This window comes from Neovison vison, chromosome 7, assembly GCF_020171115.1.
Source record: "Neovison vison isolate M4711 chromosome 7, ASM_NN_V1, whole genome shotgun sequence".
In the NCBI taxonomy this organism is placed as follows: domain Eukaryota; kingdom Metazoa; phylum Chordata; class Mammalia; order Carnivora; family Mustelidae; genus Neogale; species Neogale vison.
Window position 1 is genome coordinate 155,169,937 of NC_058097.1, and position 22,129 is coordinate 155,192,065.

The 22,129-nt window shown below is 39.8% G+C and overlaps 1 protein-coding gene across 1 annotated transcript; it reads left to right on the forward strand.

Annotated features, from left to right (window-relative positions):
• Nucleotides 1-3,706: 3,706 nt before the first annotated feature.
• LOC122913562 (olfactory receptor 2AG1-like) lies at nucleotides 3,707-4,638 on the forward strand. The gene is given in 2 exon segments (XM_044260245.1): nucleotides 3,707-4,151; nucleotides 4,154-4,638. Coding segments are annotated over 2 exon segments (930 nt in total).
• Nucleotides 4,639-22,129: the final 17,491 nt, after the last annotated feature.

The window sequence follows — 22,129 nt, forward strand, 5'->3', positions numbered from 1 at the left end:
TCCAACGTCAGAATTATTGGAATCCCTGAAGGGGAGGAGAAAGAAAGAAGTCTAGAAGATATCGTGGAACAAGTCCTTCATGAAAACTTTCCGAATCTCGTGAATGAAACCAGCGTTCATGTACTAGAGGCTGAAAGGTCTCCACCCAAGATTATACACTCCAAAAAAACAAAAAAACATCACGAGACCTGATAGTCAAATTGAGAAATTATAATTGTAGGTATAATCTCTTGAAAGCCGCCAGGGCAAAGAGGCTCCTTACTTACAGAGGGAAGCCCATCAGAATAACGTCAGACCTGTCCACAGAGACCTGGCAAGCCAGAAGAGGCTGGCAAGATATATTCAGGGCACTAAATGAGAAGAACATGCAGCCAAGAATACTTTATCCAGCAAGACTGACATTCAAAATGGATGGAGAGATAAAGAGTTTCCAAGACCGGCAAGGCTTAAAAGACTATGCAACCACCAAGCCGACACTGCAGGAAATATTAAGGGGGGTTCTATAAAAGAGGAAAAATCCCAAGAATAGCATTGAACAGAAATATAGAGACAGTCTACAGAAAGAAAGACTTCAAAGGTAACTCGATGTCAATAAAAACGTATCTATCAATAATCACTCTCAATGTGAATGGCCTAAATGCACCCATAAAACGGCACAGGGTTGCAGATTGGATAAAACGACAGGACCCATCCATATGCTGTCTACAAGAGACCCATTTTGAACCTAAAGATACACGCAGACTAATTTTGGCCATTCTAACTGGTGTAAGGTAGTATTTCAATGTGGTTTTAATTTGAATGTCCCTGATGGCCAGTGATGATGAACATTTTTTCATGTGCCTGATAGCCATTTGTATGTCTTTATTGGAGAAGTGTCTGTTCATATCTTCTTCACATTTTTTATGTGATTTTGTGGAGCATAACAAATAGCAAGGAGGACAAGGGGAGTTGGAGAGGAGAAGGGAGTTGAGGGAAATTGGAAGGGGAGGTGAACCGTGAGAGACTATGGACTCTGAAAAACAATCTGAGTGTTTTGAAGGGGCGGGGGGTGGGAGGTTGGGGAAACCAGGTGGTGGGTATTGGAGAGGGCACAGATTGCATGGAGCACTGGGTGTGGTGCAAAAACAATGAATACTGTTATGCTGAAAAAAAATAAATTAAAAAAATAAATACAGTGCAAAAAACAAACAACCAAACAAAAACACCCCCAAATTATTGTTTGTTTGAACAGGGAAATATTTATCATATTTGGAAGCTGAATGAAGTTAGAGGGAGAGCTTATAACACAAGAAAAACATGTAAATGACAGAACAAGCAGGACAGGGAATGAACCTGAGGATTTAGAATCTTGGTAATAACTACAAGGCCAACTCCTCCACCGAATACACTCTGGGAGTATCCTACAGCTGACACGAAACCCACATTAAGATCTGGGGCAGAGCCTTCACCATGAAACGGACCCTTGTTTCCTAGTCAGCAATTTAGAAATGGGCCATTAGTGCCTCCTGAGGATAGGGTAGAACTCTGGAGCATCTGTACACATTTAGTGAGAGACCAGAGATGCCAGGCCAGGAAACATACCCAACAGGACTCATTAACATCCTGTTTTGTGGACCAGCATTTCCAGGGGAGGCCCTTTCACCTGAGATGAGAAGTCCCTGGGAATGGTAGGCATGGAATAAAACAGAGAGGGTGGGGTCATGGGATATGGAGCCAGAACAGCTTCCCCAAGGACAGGGCCCTGGTTCACTGTTCTCCCCAGGGACAGTGAGGCTAGGTACAGCAGGGTCTCCCTTGGGCAGCTCTTCCAATATCTACTTCCCCCAGATTCCTGCTGCTTTCCTCTTTGCTCCCAGACCTTAACAAGAGTAAATGACAGTCTGAGCATTGGACCCAAGAACTCAGTCTCACACCTTCTCCAGAGCTGGATGCTGGATGGGTTCTCGACCTGGAGACCTGGGTGATAGAAGCAGCATCTCCTAATTCTCCACAGGTGTGAGAACAGGAAATCCATCTCTGAAGTAAGAGCTTCACAGAAACTACCCAAGACTATTAGCCCTCTGTCCCTATTACATCTCTGTAGCAGACCTGTGAGGAATAGAGGAGCAGAAGAAATGGCCTGATATCTATGTTGGTCATACTCCCCAGACTCTTAAGCCAACTTGGCAAAATTTGAACCAGCTGGACACTCTTAGAAAAGCTTACTCTTTCTGCGTTTCTACAGGAAAATCCTAGACTCTCAAACAACCCCTGAGGCAGGTTGCATGGTTTGGCAGCTTGGCTTCTCACTATCTGAGGTAAAGCCTTTATCTCTCTTTCAGGGAAGTGTGAAGCCTCTAGATACATTGATTTTTGAAACAGAGCCCAAAGCAGACCCTAAGAGTTTAAGCTATACTGTCTTCCAGATTCTTTAGTGCTTTGAGCTCTGTACCCCATCCTAATGACCTCTATTCCTGGTTTCCTAAACATGAAAAATCCATGAAAATGAAGAAAGAGTCTGTGCAATATCCCAGGTCTGAATGACCACTTCCTGCTGGAAGTATCAATACCTGTCAATACAGCCCAGGCTTTGCTGGCCTCTGATATGGGATTTTTGCACCTATTTGGCAATAAATGTCTCCAAATCAAAGGGCCGTCTAAGAGCCAATAATATGCCTGTCATATGCTCTAATGCTTTCCAGAACAGGAATTCATCCTGTCTATCCTGTGGCCATTCAATCCAATGTAGACACTCTGGCCCTGCAGGAGGGAGATTGGAAATCTCAGTCAGGTGTAATAGAGAGCAGATAGAATTATTGAGCCTGATTACAACATGCAACACATGCTCTTTTGTTAAGAGCAGCTTTCATCCTTTCTCCTAAACACAAACACTCTGATCTTCCTGGGCAGGGCCTCATTAGTTATCAGATCTTTGAGTTCTCCCAGGATCCCATGTTTGCATAACCAGTAAAGAAACACCTATGCTGTAATTGAACTTAAAGGTTTAGCTCATAAAGGTAATACCATGTCAAAAACTCCATCCCCTAGTCTCAGAGAGTATGGAATCCCTTCTCCCTCAAACACATGGAGAATATGGAGCTGATCCAGGGAAGAGACTAAGGTGGATGTATTTTAGCTCTTTCTATGAGACTTACATCTATAGCCTTGAGTACTACAAACAAACGTGGACAAAAGTTATATGGAAAATGTAGGGGAAGTGCTTTGTTGAGATCACACGTCTGTACCAGCTTTAGAATTTTATATTCAGGACAGGTCATTAGGACAGTAACTGGGTATTTAAATAATTAGACACACAGTATACTAAAAACAGGTACAAAAACAACCTAGGGTTTGGGATCCAGGATATTGATTTCTAGAGAGAGGTGATTTAATTGTGGAAAGATACATGTCAAGTTTTGATGTCCTGAATAACATTTTCATGTAGTGACATGTTAATGTTTAGCTACTGTGATGTCTGCTCTCCATTCAGATGGATCTTTCTTCAAGGTACAATTAAAAGTGTCAGAAAAAAAAAAGAAAAAAAAAAGAAAAGTGTCAGAAACTGAGAAGTTAACAGGTCAAGTCCATTTCCAGTAAGAAAGACATTGCCTCATTGGATTCATGTTGGCCATCATCAAGAGCCTGTGATGTTACAAACTAGGGACCACCTTAGCAAAAATTCACTGAGAATGTATTTGATTCTAGGAAACTAAAGAAACAACACAGAATGGAGCACTGGAACTCCACCTTGGGAAGTGGCTTTATATTGATGGGGATTCTGAATGACAGTGGGTCTCCTGAACTGCTCTGTGCCACAATCACAGCCCTGTACATGTTGGCCCTGACCAGCAATGGCCTGCTGCTCTTGGTCATTACAGTGGATTCCCGGCTCCACGTGCCCATGTACTTCCTGCTCAGGCAGCTCTCACTCATGGATCTCCTCTTTACATCTGTTGTCACTCCCAAGGCTGTCATGGATTTTCTGCTCGATGAAAACACCATCTCCTTTGGGGGCTGTGCCCTTCAGATGTTTCTGGCATTGATGTTGGGTGGTGCAGAGGATCTGCTACTGGCCTTCATGGCCTATGACAGATATGTGGCCATTTGTCATCCTCTGAACTACATGGTCTTCATGAGGCCAAGGGTCTGTTGGTTCATGGTGGCCACAGCCTGGGATTGGCATCCATAAGTGCCTTTGTTTATACTGTGTATACCATGCACTATCCCTTCTGCATGTCCCGGAAGATCAGGCACCTTCTCTGTGAGATCCCACCTTTGCTGAATTTGGCCTGTGCAGATACCTCTAGATATGAACTGTTTGTGTATGTGATGAGTGTAACCTTCTTGATACCCCCTCTTTTCACTATCATTTCCTCTTATGCACTAATCCTGTGTACTGTATTTCGGATGCCTTCAAGTGAGGGGAAGCAGAAAGCCCTAGTCACCTGCTCTTCCCACCTGATGGTGGTTGGGATGTTCTATGGAGCTGCCACATTTATGTATGTCCTGCCCAGTTCACTCCATAGCCCTAAGCAAGACAACATCATCTCTCTTTTCTACACAGTTGTCACTCCAGCCCTGAACCCCCTTATCTACAGTCTGAGGAATAAGGATGTTATGAGAGCCTTGAAAAGAGTCCTGGGAAAATACATGCTGTGACACACTCTAGCATCTAGGGAGAGCTTTTGGCTGTCCCTCAGAGTTCATTTCTCTTCAAAGATTTCTGCTAATGTCCCATGGTGAAAACACCATAATGCAACAGCTGTATTTTAATAGTTAAATGAAGGAATGTAATGTTTTTTTTAAATTTATTTATAATTTTCCGCTTAACAGTATTCATTATTTTTGCACCACACCCATGGATCCATGCAATCTGTGCCCTCTATAATACCCACCACCTGGTACCCTGACCTCCCACCCCCCGCCCCTTCAAAACCCTCTGATTGTTTTTCAGAGTCCATAGTCTCTCATGGTTCACCTCCCCTTCCAATTTTCCCCAACTCCCTTCTCCTCTCCATCTCCCCATGTCCTCCATGCTATTTGTTACGCTCCACAAATAAGTGAAACCACATGATAATTGACTCTCTCTGCTTGACTTATTTCACTCAGCATAATCTCTTCCAGTCCCATACATGTTGCTACAAAAATTGGGTATTCATCCTTTCTGATGGAGGCATAATACTCCATAGTGTATATGGACCACATCTTCCTTATCCATTCATCTGTTGAAGGGCATCTTGGTTCTTTCCATAGTTTGGCGACCGTGGCCATTGCTGCTATAAACATTGGGGTACAGATGGCCCTTCTTTTCACGACATCTGTATCTTTGGGGTAAATACCCAGGAGTGCAATTGCAGGGTCATAGGGAAGCTCTATTTTTAATTTCTTGAGGAATCTCCACACTGTTCTCCAAAGAGGATGCACCAACTTGCATTCCCACCAACAGTGGAAGAGGGTTCCCCCTTCTCCACATCCCCTCCAACACATGTTGTTTCCTGTCTTGCTAATTTTGGCCTTTCTAACTGGTGTAAGGTAATATCTCAATGTGTTTTTTTTTCTAGTAAGTATGTAATTTTATTATTTGAAGCATAACTTTACCTTTCAATAAGTTATAATGAGACTGAAAGTAATTTGAAAAGAACAGATTTTTCCTATTTTTTTTAAGATTTATTTATTTATTTATTTTTTCCCAATTTATTTATTTTCAGAAAAACAGTATTCATTATTTTTTTACCACACCCAGTGCTCCATGCAAGCTGTGCCCTCTATAGTACCCACCACCTGGTACCCCAACCTCCCACCCCCCTGCCACTTCAAACCCCTCAGACTGTTTTCCAGAGTCCATAGTCTCTCATGGTTCACCTCCCCTTCTAATTTACCCAAATTCCCTACTCCTCTCTAACGTCCCTTGTCCTCCATGCTATTTGTTATGCTTCACAAATGAGTGAAACCATATGATAATTGACTCTCTCTGCTTGACTGATTTCACTCAGCATAATCTCTTCCAGTCCCATACATGTTGCTACAAAAGTTGGATATTCGTCCTTTCTGATGGAGGCATAATACTCCATAGTGTATATGGACCACATCTTCCTTATCCATTCATCCGTTGAAGGGCATCTTGGTTCTTTCCATAGTTTGGCGACTGTGGCCATTGCTGCTATAAACATTGGGGTACAGATGGCCCTTCTTTTCACGACATCTGTATCTTTGAGGTAAAATTGAACCAGGAAGAAATCGACAACCTGAATAGACCGATATCTAATAACGAGATTGAAGCAGTGATCAAAAATCTTCCAAAAAACAAGAGACAGGACCTGACGGATTCCCTGGGGAATTCTACCAAACCTTCCAGGAAGAAATAACACCTATTCTCCTGAAGCTGTTTCAAAAAATTGAAGCAGAAGGAAAACTTCCAGACTCTTTCTACGAAGCCAGCATTACCCTGATCCCCAAACCAGGCAAGGACCATACCAAAAAGGAGAATTTCAAACCAATATCACTGATGAATATGGATGCTAAGATTCTCAAAGATCCTAGCCAACAGGATCCAACAACACATTAAAAAATTATCCACCATGATCAGGTGGGATTCATCCCTGGGCTACAAGGATGGTTCAACATTCGCAAATCAATCAATGTGATACAACAAATTAATATGAGAAGAGAGAAGAACCACATGGTCCTCTCAATTGATGCAGAAAAAGCATTTGACAAAATCCAACATCCGTTCCTGATTAAAACGCTTCAAAGTATAGGGATAGAGGGAACATTCCTGAACCTCATCAAATCTATCTATGAAAGACCCACAGCAAATATCATCCTCAATGGGAAAAAGCTTGCAGCCTTCCCATTGAAATCAGGAACAAGACAAGGATGCCCACTTTCACCACTCTTGTTCAATGTGGTTTTAATTTGAATCTCTCTGATGGCTAGTGATGATGATCATTTTTTCATGTGTCTGATAGCCATTTGTATGTCCTTATTGGAGAAGTGTCTGTTCCTATCTTCTGCCCATTTTTTTGATATGATTGTCTGTTTTGTGTGTTTTGAGTTTTGGAGTTCATTATAGATCCTGGATATCAACCTTTTGTCTGTACTGTCATTTGCAAATATCTTCTCCCATTCCGTGGGTTGCCTCTTTGTTTTCTTGACTGTTTCCTTTGCTGTGCAGAAGCTTTTGCTTTTGACGAAGTCCCATAAGTTCATCTTCTCTTTTGTTTCCTTTGCCTATGGAAACATATCTTGAAAGAAATTGCTGTGGCTGATATCGGAGAGATTACTGCCTATGTTCTCCTCTAGGATTCTGATGGATTCCTGTCTCATCTTGAGGTCTTTTATCCATTTTGAGCTTATCTTTGTGTACGGTGTAAGAGAATGGCAAATAATCCTAAAATTTGTATGGAATCAGAAGATACCCTGAATCACTAAGGAAATGTTGAAAAACAAAAATAAAACTGGGGGCATCACGTTACCTGATTTCAAGCTTTATTACAAAGCTGTGATCACCAAGACAGCATGGTACTGGCATCAAAACAGACACATAGACCAGTGGAACAGAGTAGAGAGCCCTGATATGGACCCTCAACTCTATGGTCAAATAATCTTCGACAAAACAGGAAAAAATATACAGTGGAAAAAAGACAGTCTCTTCAATAAATGGTGCTGGGAAAACTGGGAAGCTCTATGTAGAAGAAGGGATGTAATTTGACTTGCAAACGAATTAATGTGTCTGTATTTTTACCATTTTATTTTATTTTTTGAAGTACAGTTGAGATAGAATCTTACATTAGTTTCAGGTATGCAGCATAGTGATTTGACTAGGTCTTTATTTTATGGGACAGTCACCACAAAATATAGCCACCATCTATTATTATACAACAAACACTATTACAGTGTTACGGACTACATGCCCTTTATCCCCACTGTACCTTTTATCCTGGTGACTTATTTATTCTATAACTGAAGCCTGTATCTCTCACTGCTCTTTAACCATTTCACCATCATTCAACCACCCCCTCCCTCAATGCTCTGTCAACCACCAGTTTATTCTCTGTATTTATGGTTTGCTTTTGGTGTCTCTTTATTCTTTTATTTTGTTTAAAATTCCACATATAGGTGAAATCATATGGTATTTGTCTTTCTCTGACTTATTTCACTTAGGATTATACCCTCAAGATCCATCCATATTGCCATAAATGGCAAGATTTCATTCCTTTTTATGGCTGATTAATATTCCACTTTATATAGTGGAATATATATATTTATAATGGAATATACACACACACACACACACACACGCCACAATCAGCAGGGACTTGAGTTGCTTTCATTATCTTGGCTGTTGTAAATAATGCAGGAGTAAACACAGATATGTTTATATCTTTATGAATTAGTGTTTTCATTTTCTTTGGGTAAGTATCCTTTAGTGGAACTACTGAGTCATATATTAGTTCTGTTTCAATTTTTTGAGGAATCTCCATACTGTTTCCACCGTGGCTGCACCAATTTACATTCTCACCAACGTTGCACAAAGTTTTCTTTTTCTCCACATCGACACCAGCACTTATTTCTTGTCTTTCTGATCCTGGCCATTCTGATGTGTTTAAAGTGATATTTCATTATCAAATGCTTTTAAATCTTTTTTCCATCAGGTAATATATAAAAAAAAATAGTCACAGTCTATTTAAAAGTTGCTGTCCATTTTCCCATGTAGCTAATGAGTTAAATGAGCCCAGGTACTTTTACCAGTTTTGGACTGACAGACCTCTGACTGGGGAGTCCATACTAGACCAACAAATGAACCAAAGAAAAGAAAGTTTCATGTGGGAAGCCTAAGCAAACCCCACATCAGGGGAGCAGACCTTGAGATTTGCACAAATTTTAGACCAGCTGACCTTGTTAAATGATCATGTAGTCAGTCTAATTAACGACTAGTAGTTTATATGCATTTCTGTCATGTTCTCTCCTTTTTCCAAATAGTCTTTATAAAAAATACCTGAGTCCTCCATAGGTGTTATTGTTTGTCTTTTTTTTAAATTAACATATAATGTATTCTTTGTTCCAGGGGTACCGGCCTGTGATTCCTCAGTTTTACACAATTCACACCATTCACCATAGCACGTACCCTCCCCAGTGTCCATCACTCAGCCACCCCACCCTCTCACTGCCCCCTCCAGCAACTCTCCATTTGTTTCCTGAAATTAAGAGTCTCTCATGGTTTGTCTCCCTCTCTGCTTTCCTTTTGTTTCATTTTTCCCTCCATTCCCACATGATCCTCTGTCTTGTTTCTCAAATTCCTTATATCAGTGAGATCATATGATAATTGTCCCTCTCTGATTGACTTATTTCACTTAGCATAATACCCTCTACTTCCACCCACATTGTCGCAAATGGCAAGATTTATTATGTTTGATGGCTGCATAATATCCCGTTGTATATACCACATCTTCTTTATCCATTCATTTGTTGATGGATATCTAGGCTCTTTTCATAGTTTAGCTATTGTGGACACTGCAGCTATAAATATTCTGGTGCCAGTGCCCCTTCAGATCACTAGGTTCGAATCTTTATGGTAAATACCCAGTAGTTCCATTGCTGCATCATAGGGTAGCTCCATTTTCAACTTTTTGAGGAACCTCCATACTGTTTTTCAGAGTGGCTGTACCAGCTTGCATTCCCACCAACAGTGTAGGAGGGTTCCCCTTTCTTTGATCCTTGACAATACCTGTCATTTCCTGACTTGTTAATTTTAGCCATTCTGACTGGTGTGAGGTGGTATCTCATTGTGGTTTTGATTTGTATTTCTTTGATGCTGACTGATGTGGAGCACTTTTTCATGTGTCTGTTGGCCATCTGGATGTCTTCTTTGCAGAAATGTCTGTTCATGTCCTCTGCCCATTTCTTGACTGGGTTAATTGGCCTTTGGGTGTTGAAATTGATCAGTTCTTTATAGATTTTGGACACTAGCCCTTTATCTGATATGTCATTTGCAAATATATTCTCCCATTCTGTCCGTTGTCTTTTGTTTTCATTGACTGTTTCCTTTGCTGTGCAAAAGCTTTTGATCTTGATGAAGTACCAATAGTTCATTTGCCTTTGGCGATGTTTCTAGGAAGAAGTCGCTGCAGCTGAGGTTGAAGAGGTTGCTGCCCGTGTTCTCCTCGAGGATTTTGATGGATTCTGGTCTCACTTTAAGGTCTTTCATCCATTTTGCATCTATTTTTATGTGTGTTATAAGGAAACAGTCCAGTTTCATTCTTCTGCATGTGGCTGTCCAATTTTCCCAACACCATTTGTCAAAGAGGATGTCTTTTTTCCAATAGCCAATCTTTCCTGCTTTGTCAAAGATTAGCTGACCATAGAGTTGAGGGTCCATTTCTGGGCTCTCTATTCTGTTCCATTGATCTATGCGTCTGTTTCTGTGCCAGTACCATACTGCCTTGTTGATGACAGCTTTGTAATAGAGCTTGAAGTCTGGAATTGTGATGCTGCCAACTTTGGCTTTCTTTCTCAACATTCCTCTGGCTATTTGGGGTCTTTTCTGGTTCCATATAAATTTTAGGATCATTTGTTCCATTTCATTGAAAAAAGTTGATGGTATTTTGATAGGGATTGCATTAAATGTGTAGATTGCTCTAGTTAGCTGAGACGTTTTCACAATATTTGTTCTTCTGATCCATGAGCATGGAATGTTTTTCCATTTCTGTGTGTCTTCTTCAATTTCCTTCATGAGTACTCTATAGTTTTTCTGTGTACAGATTCTTTGCCCCTTTGGTTACATTTATTCCTAGGTATCTTATGATTTTGTGTGCAATTATTAATGGGATCAACTGACTCCTTAATTTCTCTTTCTTCTGTCTTGTTATTGATGTATAGAAATGCAACGGATTTCTGTGCATTGATTTTATATCCTGACAATTTATTGAATTCCTGTATGAGTTCTAGCAGTTTTGGAGTTCTAGAAGTCTTTTGGGTTTTCTACCTAAAGTATCATATCATCTGGAAAGAATGAGAGTTTGACTTCTTCTTTGCCAGTTCAGATGGCAGGCGTGCATTTTATAGAGTTGATATGTGCACATAAAATAGAACCTTTTTCACTTATTAATATGTAGTAAATTTCTCTCGTGCATTATATGGCAGCTATATTGTGCAGTGACAAAGAGAGTCTGGAGTCATTTGTCAGAGTACCGAGGTTTGAATTCAATACATTCCCACTTACTTATATAACTTTGAGCACGTTTCATTTTTTAATTTTTTGATTTTTATGAACATATAATGTATTACTAGCCCCAGGGGTACAGGTCTGTAAATCTCCAGGCTTACACATTTCACAGCACTCACCATAGCACATACCCTCCCCAAAGTCCATAACCCAACCATCCTCTCCCTAACCCCCCTACCCCCAGCAACCCTCAGTTTGTTTTGTGACATTAGGAATATTTTTTTTCCAATTTATTTATTTTTCAGAAAAACAGTATTCATTATTTTTTCACCACACCCAGTGCTCCATGCAAGCTGTGCCCTCTATAATACCCACCACCTGGTACCCCAACCTCCCACCCCCCCGCCACTTCACACCCCTCAGATTGTTTTTCAGAGTCCATAGTCTCTCATGGTTCACCTCCCCTTCCAATTTACCCAAAAGCACATATCCTCCCCAATGTCCATAACCCTACCCCCCTACTCCCAACCACCCTCCCCCCGGGCAACCCACAGTTTGTTTCGTGAGATTAAGAGTCACTTATGGTTTGTCTCCCTCCCTATCCCATCTTGTTTCATGGATTCTTCTCCTACCCACTTAAGCCCCCATGTTGCATCACCACTTCCTCATATCAGGGAGATCATATGATAGTTGTCTTTCTCTGCTTGACTTATTTCGCTAAGCATGATACGCTCTAGTTCCATCCATGTTGTTGCAAATGGCAAGATTTCGTTTCTTTTGATGGCTGCATAGTATTCCATTGTGTATATATACCACATCTTCTTTATCCATTCATCTGTTGACATTAGGAATCTTTAATGTTTTGTCTTCCTCCCAATCCCATCTTGTTTAATTTTTTTCTTCTCTACCCCCCAAGCCCCACACTTTGACTCTCAAATTCCTCATATCAGTGATATCATATGATAATTGTCTGTCTCTGATTGACTTATTTCATTGTGCATGTTTCTTAACTTCTCTGTAATTGTCTGCACATCTCTAAACTGTAAACTGGCAATAATAGTTAGATTACTCCATAGTCTTTGTGAGGATTAAATAAATTAGCAAATATAAATGTAAGGCATTTAGAATAGCACCTGGCATTTAATAAGTATTTAATAAATCTTAATTCTTATGTGAATAAATAGCCTTGAAGATATTTTTGTGTGATGACATAATGTTATATCATATGGATGTTTTGTAACAGAATTGGCTATTTCATCATTGTTATACATTTAGTGTGGGCATGTGTGTGTGTGTTTCCAAAAAGAACAATGTTGGGGCTCCTGGGTGGCTTAGTCACTAGGCATCTGCCTTTGGCTCAGGTCATGATTCCAGGATTCTGGGACTGAGATACACATCGGCTCCCTGCTCAGCAGGAAGACTGCTCCTCCCTCTCCCACTCCCCAACTTGTATCCCTCCCCGTCAAATAAATAAATAAAATCTTTAAACAAATAAAATAAAATAAAATAAAATTGATTCTGTAATTTCCCTTTCTGTATTTTCATTGTTAGTGTATAAGAAAGCCACTGATTTCTGCACATTGACTTTGTATCCTGCCACGTTGTTGAATTGCTGTATGAGTTCTAGTAGTTTGGGGGTGGAGTCTTTTGGGTTTTCCAATATATAAAGAATCATGTCATCTGCAAAGAGAGAGTTTGACTTCTTTATTGCCAATTTGGATACCTTTTATTTCTCTTTGTTGTCTGATTGCTGTTGCTAAGACTTCTAACACTATGTTGAACAAGAGTGGTGAAAGTGGATATCCTTGTCTTGTTCCTGATCTCAATGGGAAGGCTGCAAGCTTTTTCCCATTGAGGATGATATTTGCTGTGGGTCTTTCATAGATAAATTTGATGAGGTTCAGGAATGTTCCCTCTATCCCTATACTTTGAAGTCTTTTAATCAGGAACGGATGCTGGATTTTGTCAAATGCTTTTTCTGCATCGATTGAGAGGACCATGTGGTTCTTCTCTCTTCCCTTATTGATATGATCTATCACATTGATTGAATTGTGAATATTGAACCATCCTTGTAGCCCAGGGATAAATCCTACCTGATCATGGTGGATAATCTTTTTACTGTGCTGTTGGATCCTGTTGGCTAGGATCTTTTTGAGAATCTTAGCATCCATATTCATCAGTGATATTGGTTTGAAATTCTCCTTTTTGGTAGGGTCTTTGCCTGGTTTGGGGATCAGGGAAATGCTGGCTTCATAGAAAGAGTCTGGAAGTTTTCCTTCTGCTTAAATTTTTTGAAACAGCTTTAGTTGAATAGGTGTTATTTCTTCTTTGAAAGTTTGACGAATCACCTAACCAAAGAGGTAAAGGATCTATACTCGAGGAACTACAGAACACTCATGAAAGAAACTGAAGAAAACACAAAAAGATGGAAGACCATTTCATGCTCTAGGATCAGAAGAATAAACATTGTTAAAATGTCTATACTGCCTAGAGCAATCTATACTTTTAATGCCATTCCAATCAAAATTCCAACAGTATTCTTCAAAGAGCTGGAGCAAATAATCCAAAAATTTATATGGAATCAGAAGAGACCCCGAATCGCTAAGGAAATATTGAAAAACAAAACAAAACAAAACAAAACAAAAACTGGGGGCATCACGTTACCTGATTTTAAGCTTTATTACAAAGCTGTGATCACCAAGACAGCATGGTACTGGCATCAAAACATACACATAGACCAGTGGAACAGAGTAGGGAGCCCAGATATGGACTCTCAGCTCTATGGTCAATTAATCTTTGAAAAAACAGGAAAAAATATACAGTGGAAAAAAGACAGTCTCTTCAATAAATGGTGCTGGGAAAACTGGACAGCTATATGTAGAAGAATGAAACTCGACCATTCTCTTACACCGTACACAAAGATCAACTCAAAATGGATAAAAGACCTCAACGTGAGACAGGAATCTATCAGAATCTTAGAGGAGAACATAGGCAGTAATCTCTTTGATATCAGCCACAGCAACTTCTTTCAAGATATGTCTCCAAAGGCAAAGGAAACAAAAGCGAAAATAAACTTCTGGGACTTCATCGAAATCAAAAGCTTCTGCACAGCAAAGGAAACAGTCAAAAAAACAAAGAGGCAACCCACGGAATGGGAGAAGATATTTGCAAATGACAGTACAGACAAAAGGTTGATATCCAGGATCTATAATGAACTCCTCAAACTCAACACACACAAAACAGACAATCATATCAAAAAATGGGCAGAAGATCGGAACAGACACTTCTCCCCTGAAGACATACAAATGGCTATCAGACACATGAAAAAATGTTCATCATCACTAACCATCAGGGAGATTAAAATTAAAACCCCATTGAGATACCACCTTACACCAGTTAGAAAGGCCAAAATTAGCAAGACAGGAAACAACATGTGTTGGAGGAGATGTGGAGAAGGGGGAACCCTCTTCCACTGTTGGTGGGAATGCAAGTTGGTGCATCCTCTTTGGAAAACAGTGTGGAGATTCCTCAAGAAATTAAAAATAGAACTTCCCTCTGACCCTGCCTTTGCACTCCTGGGTATTTACCCCAAAGATACAGATGTTGTGAAAAGAAGGGCCATCTGTACCCCAGTGTTTATAGCAGCAATGGCCACGGTCGCCAAACTACAGAAAGAACCAAGATGCCCTTCAACGGACGAATGGATAAGGAAGATGTGGTCCATATACACTATGGAATATTATGCCTCCATCAGTAAGGATGAATACCCAACTTTTGTAGCAACATGGATGGGACTGGAAGAGATTATGTTGAGTGAAATAAGTCAAGCAGAGAGAGTCAATTATCATATGGTTTCACTTATTTGTGGAGCATAACACATAGCATGGAGGACAAGGGGAGATGGAGAGGAGAAGGGATTTGAGGGAAATTGGATGGAGAAGTGAACCATGAGAGACTATGGACTCTGAAAATCAATCTGAGGATTTTGAAGGGGCGGGGGTGGGAGGTCGGGGTACCAGGTGGTGGGTATTATAGAGGGCATGTAATGCATGGAGAACTGGGTGTGGTGAAAAAAGAATGAATACTGTGATGCTGAAAAAAATAAGTTCATTTTCGGTTTTGTTTCCTTTGCCTTTGGAGACATATCTTGAAAGAAGTTGCTGTGGCTGATATCAAAGAGGTTACTGCCTATGTTCTCCTCTAGGATTCTGATGGATTCCTGTCTCACACTGAGGTCTTCTATCCATTTTGAGTTTATCTTTGTGTAAGAGAATGGTTGAGTTTCATTCTTCTACATATAGCTGTCCAGTTTTCCCAGCACCATTTATTGACGAGACTGTCTTTTTTCCACTGTTTATTTTTCCCTGTTTTGTTGAAGATTATTTGCCCATAGAATTGAGGGTCCATATCAAGAAAGTAGAAAATATCATCAGAAGTTATTATCAACAGTTATATGCCAATAAACTAAGCAACCTAGATGAAATGAATGCATTCCTGGAAACCTATAAACTCCCAAAATTGAACCAGGAAGAAATTGACAACCTGAGTTGACTTATATCTAGTAATTATATTGAAGCAGTGATCAAAAACCTCCCCAAAAACAAGAGCCCAGGACCTGATAGATTCCCTGGGGAATTCTACCAAACTTTCAAAGAAGAAATAACACCTACCCTCTGAAGCACTTTCAAAAAATTGAAGCAGAGGGAGAACTTCCAGATTCTCTCTATGAAGCCAGCATTACCCTGATCCCCAAACCAGGCAAAGACACCACCAGAAAGGAGAATTTCAGACCAATATCACTGATGAATATGGATGTTAAGATTCTCAACAAGATCCTAGCAAACAGGATCGAACAACACATTAAAGAGACTATCCACCATGACCAGGTGGAATTCATTCCTGTGTTGGAAGGATGGTTCAACATTCACAAATCCATCAATGTGATAGAACAAATCAATAAGAGAAGACAGAAGAACCACATGATCCTCTCAATTGATGCAGAAAAAGCATTTGACTTAATCCAGAATTCATTCCTGATTAAAATGTTTCAAAGTATAGGGATAGTGGGAACATTCCTGAACTTCATCAAATCTATCTATGAAAGACTCACAGCAAATATCCTCCTCAATGGGAAAAGGCTTGCAGCCTTCCCGTTGAGATCAGGAACACGACAAGGAAGCCCACTCTCACACTCTCATTCAACATAGTATTAGAAGTCCTAGGAACAGCAAAGCAATAAGACAACAAAGAGAAATAAAAGTTAACAAAATTGGCAATGAAGAAGTCAAACTCTCTTTGCAGATGACATGATTCTTTATATGGAAAGCCCAAAAGATTCCACCCCCAAACCACTACAACTCATACAACAATTCAGCAAAGCGACAAAATACAAAGTCAGTGTACAGAAATCAGTGGCTTTCTTATACACTAACAATGAAAATACAGAAAGGGAAATTAGAGGATCTATTCCATTTACTATAGCACCAAGAACCATAAGATACCTAGGAATTAACCTAACGAAAGAGGTTAAAGATCTGTACTCGAGGAACTACAGAACACTCATGAAAGAAATTGAAGAAGACACAAAAAGCAGGAAGACTATACTGTGCTCTTGGATTGGAAGAATAAACATTGTTCAAATGTCTATACTGCCTAGAGCAATCTATACTTTTAATGCCATTCCAATCAAAATTACACCGGGGGGGTGGGAGGTTGGGGTACCAGGTGGTGGGTATTATAGAGGGCACAGCTTGCATGGAGCACTGGGTGTGGTGAAAAAATAATGAATACTGTTTTTCTGAAAATAAATAAATTGGGAAAAAAATTACACCGGTAGTTTTCAAAGACATGGAGCAAATAATCCTAAAATTTGTATGGAATCAGAAGAGACCCCGAATCACTAAGGAAATGTTGAAAAAGAAAAATAAAACTGGGGTCATCATATTTCAAGCTTTACTACAGTTTGCTAAGATCTTGTTGAGAATGTTAGCATCCATATTCATCAGTGATATTGGTCTGAAATTCTCCTTTCTGGTGGTGTCTTTGCCTGGTTTGGGGATCAGGGTAATGCTGGCTTCATAGAGAGAATCTGGAAGTTTTCCCTCTGCTTCAATTTTTTGAAACTGCTTCAGGAGAATAGGTGTTATTTCTTCTTTGAAAGTTTGGTAGAATTCCCCAGGGAATCCATCAGGTCTTGGATCTTGTTTTTTGGGGAGGTTTTTGATCACTGCTTCAATATTGTTACTAGATATAGGTTTATTCAGGTTGTCAATTTCTTCCTGGTTCAATTTTGGGAGTTTATAGGTTTCCAGGAATGCATTCATTTCATCTAGGTTGCTTAACTTATTGGCATATAACTGTTGTTAATAACTTCTGATGATTGTTTCTATTTCCTTGGTGTTAATCATGATCTCTCCCTTTTCATTTGTAATTTTATGAATTTTAGCCCTCTCTCTTTTCTTTTGGATTATTTGGCCAATGGTTTATTTATTTTATTGATTCTTTCAGAAAACCAGCTTCCAGTTTTATTGAGGCATTCTACTGTATATCTAGTTTCTATCTCATTGATCACTGCTCTAATCTTGATTATTTCCCTTCTTGTGTGTGGAGTTGGCTTAATTTTGTTGTTTATTCTCCTGTTCCTTAAGGTGTAGAGAGAGCTTTTGTATTTTGGATTTTTGAATTTTTTTCAGGGAGGCTTGGGTGGCTATGTATTTCCTCCGTAGGTCCACTTTGGCTGTATCCCATAGATTTTGGATCGAAGTGTTTTTCCTCATTGGTTTCCATGAATTGTTTCAGTTCTTCTTTGATCTCCTCTTTGATCCAAGCATTCTTTTTTTTTTTCAATTTATTTATTTTCAGAAAAACATTATTCATTATTTTTTCACCACACCCAGTGCTCCATGCAAGCCGTGCCCTCTATAATACCCACCACCTGGTACCCCAGCCTACCACCCCCCCTGCCACTTCAAACCCCTCAGACTGTTTTTCAGAGTCCATAGTCTCTCATGGTTCACCTCCCCTTCCAATTTACCCAAATTCCCTACTCCTCTCTAACGCCCCTTGTCCTCCATGCTATTTGTTATGCTCCACAAATAAGTGAAACCATATGATAATTGACTCTCTCTGCTTGACTTATTTCACTCAGCATAATCTCTTCCAGTCCCGTCCATGTTGCTACAAAAGTTGGGTATTCATCCTTTCTGATGGAGGCATAATACTCCATAGTGTATATGGACCACATCTTCCTTATCCATTCATCCGTTGAAGGGCATCTTGGTTCTTTCCATAGTCTGGCGACCGTGGCCATTGCTGCTATAAATATTGGGGTACAGATGGCCCTTCTTTTCACGACATCTGTGTCTTTGGGGTAAATACCCAAGAGTGCAATTGCAGGGTCATAGGGAAGCTCTATTTTTAATTTCTTGAGGAATCTCCACACTGTTCTCCAAAGAGGCTGCACCAACTTGCATTCCCACCAACAGTGTAAGAGGGTTCCCCTTTCTCCACATCCTCTCCAACTCATGTTGTTTCCTGTTTTGTTAATTTTGGCCATTCTAACTGGTGTAAGGTGATATCTCAATGTGGTTTTAATTTGAATCTCCCTGAGGGCTAATGATGATGAGCATTTTTTCATGTGTCTGATAGCCATTTGTATGTCTTGATTGGAGAAGTGTCTGTTCATATCTTCTGCCCATTTTTTGATGTGTTTGTCTGTTTCGTGTGAGTTGAGTTTGAGGAGTTCATTATAGATCCTGGATATCAACCTTTTGTCTGTACTGTCATTTGCAAATATATTCTCCCATTCCGTGGGTTGCCTCTTTGTTTTTTGACTGTTTCCTTTGCTGTGCAGAAGCTTTTGATCTTTATGAAGAGAACATTTTTGTAGAGCATCTATAATAGAAATAATAAAATTTGGAGTAAATAAAAAACACAATAGGAAATATGGAAATATTTGAGTGATAAAATGTATAAATACCATTGAACAATATAATAATCATATTAGTGTTGACATTAAAGAAGTAAATGGGGGTAAATTTAATAACGGATATACAAACAGTTACAATAGTTTTCATATAAAAAGAAATAAACATTGACAGGAAAATATAACATTGAGTAATTTCAATACAGAACTCTCAGAAAAATATGCATCTGTCCTTGTATCAAATACTTGATTTTTACAGAGATTTTCTCAAAACTGTTGTTTTACCGGCATTCTTCAAAGAGCTGGAGCAAACAATCCTAAAATTTGTATGGAATCAGAAGAGACCCCGAATCGCTAAGGAAATGTTGAAAAACAAAAATAAAACTGGCGGCATCACCTTACCTGATTTCAAGCTTTATTACAAAGCTGTGATCACCAAGACAGCATGGTACTGGCATAAAAACAGACACATAGACCAGTGGAACAGAGTAGAGCGCCCAGATATGGACCCTCAGCGCTATGGTCAATTAATCTTTGAAAAAACAGGAAAAAATATACAGTGGAAAAAAGACAGTCTCTTCAATAAATGGTGCTGGGAAAACTGGACAGCTATATGTAGAAGAATGAAACTCGTCCATTCTCTTACACCGTACACAAAGGTCAACTCAAAATGGATAAAAGACCATAACGTGAGACAGGAATCCATCAGAATCTTAGAGGAGAACATAGGCAGAAATCTCTTTGATATCAGCCACAGCAACTTCTTTCAAGATACCTCTCCAAAGGCAAAGGAAACAAAAGCGAAAATAAACTTCTGGGACTTCATCAAAATCAAAAGCTTCTGCACAGCAAAGGAAACAGTTAAAAAAACAAAGAGGCAACCCACGGAATGGGAGAAGATATTTGCAAATGACAGTACAGACAAAAGGTTGATATCCAGGATCTATAATGAACTCCTCAAACTCAACCCACACGAAACAGACAAACAACGGTCAACTCAAAATGGATAAAAGACCCCAACGTGAGACAGGAATCCATCAGAATCTTAGAGGAGAACATAGGCAGTAATCTCTTTGATATCAGCCACAGCAACTTCTTTCAAGATACGTCTCCAAAGGCAAAGGAAACAAAAGCGAAAATAAACTTCTGGGACTTCATCAAAATCAAAAGCTTCTGCACAGCAAAGGAAACAGTCAAAAAAACAAAGAGGCAACCCATGGAATGGGAGAATATATTTGCAAATGACAGTACAGACAAAAGGTTGATATCCAGGATCTATAATGAACTCCTCAAACTCAACCCACACGAAACAGACAAACACATCAAAAAATGGGCAGAAGATATGAACAGACACTTCTCCAATCAAGACATACAAATGGCTATCAGACACATGAAAAAATGCTCATCATCATTAGCCCTCAGGGAGATTCAAATTAAAACCACATTGAGATATCACCTTACACCAGTTAGAATGGCCAAAATTAACAAAACAGGAAACAACATGTGTTGGAGAGGATGTGGAGAAAGGGGAACCCTCTTCCACTGTAGGTGGGAATGCAAGTTGGTGCAGCCTCTTTGGAGAACAGTGTGGAGATTCCTCAAGAAATTAAAAATAGAGCTTCCCTATGACCCTGCAATTGCACTCCTCGGTATTTACCCCAAAGACACAGATGTCGTGAAAAGAAGGGCCATCTGCAACCCATTGTTTATAGCAGCAATGGCCACGGTCGCCAGACTATGGAAAGAACCAAGATGCCCTTCAACGGATGAATGGATAAGGAAGATGTGGTCCATATACACTATGGAGTATTATGCCTCCATCAGAAAGGATGAATACCCAACTTTTGTAGCAACATGGACGGGACTGGAAGAGATTATGCTGAGTGAAATAAGTCAAGCAGAGAGAGTCAATTATCATATGGTTTCACTTATTTGTGGAGCATAACAAATAGCATGGAGGACAAGGGGCGTTAGAGAGGAGTAGGGAATTTGGGTAAATTGGAAGGGGAGGTGAACCATGAGAGACTATGGACTCTGAAAAACAATCTGAGGGGTTTGAAGTGGCAGGGGGGTGGTAGGCTGGGGTACCAGGTGGTGGGTATTATAGAGGGCACGGCTTGCATGGAGCACTGGGTGTGGTGAAAAAATAATGAATAATGTTTTTCTGAAAATAAATAAATTGAAAAAAAAAAGAATGCTTGGATCAAAGAGGAGATCAAAGAAGAACTGAAACAATTCATGGAAACCAATGAGAATGAAGACACCTCAGTCCAAAACCTATGGTATACAGCAAAGGCGGTACTAAGGGCTAAATACATAGGCATCGAAGCTTCGCTCAAAATAAGAGAAAAATCCAGAACACACCAGCTGTCTCTACACCTTAAAGAACTGGAGAATCAATAACAAATCAAACCAACTCCACACATAAGAAGGGAAATCATCAAGATTAGAGCTGAGATCGATGAGGGAGAAACCAGAGATACAGTAGAACGTATCAATGAAACTAGAAGCTGGTTTTTAAAAGAATCAATAAGATCGATAGGCCACTGGCTACCCTAACCCAAAAGAAAAGAGAGAAAGCCCAAATACATAAAATTATGAATGAAAAGGGAGAGATCACAACTAACACCCAGGAAGTAGAAACAATCATCAGAAGTTATTACGAACAGTTATATGCCAATAAGCTTATCAACCTAGATGAAATGGATGCATTCCTGGAAAAATATAAACTACCAAAATTGAGCCAGGAAGAAATCGACAACCTGAATAGACCGATATCTAATAACGAGATTGAATCAGTGATCAAAAACCTCCCAAAAAACAAGAGCCCAGGACCTGACGGATTCCCTGGGGAATTCTACCAAACCTTCAAAGAAGAAATAACAGCTATGCTCTTGAAGCTGTTTCAAAAAATTGAAGAAGAAGGAAAACTTCCAGACTCTTTCTATGAAGCCAGCATTTCCCTCATCCCCAAACCAGGCAAGGACCCTACCAAAAAGGGGAATTTTAGACCAATATCACTGATGAATATGGATGCTAAGATTCTCAACAAGATCCTAGCC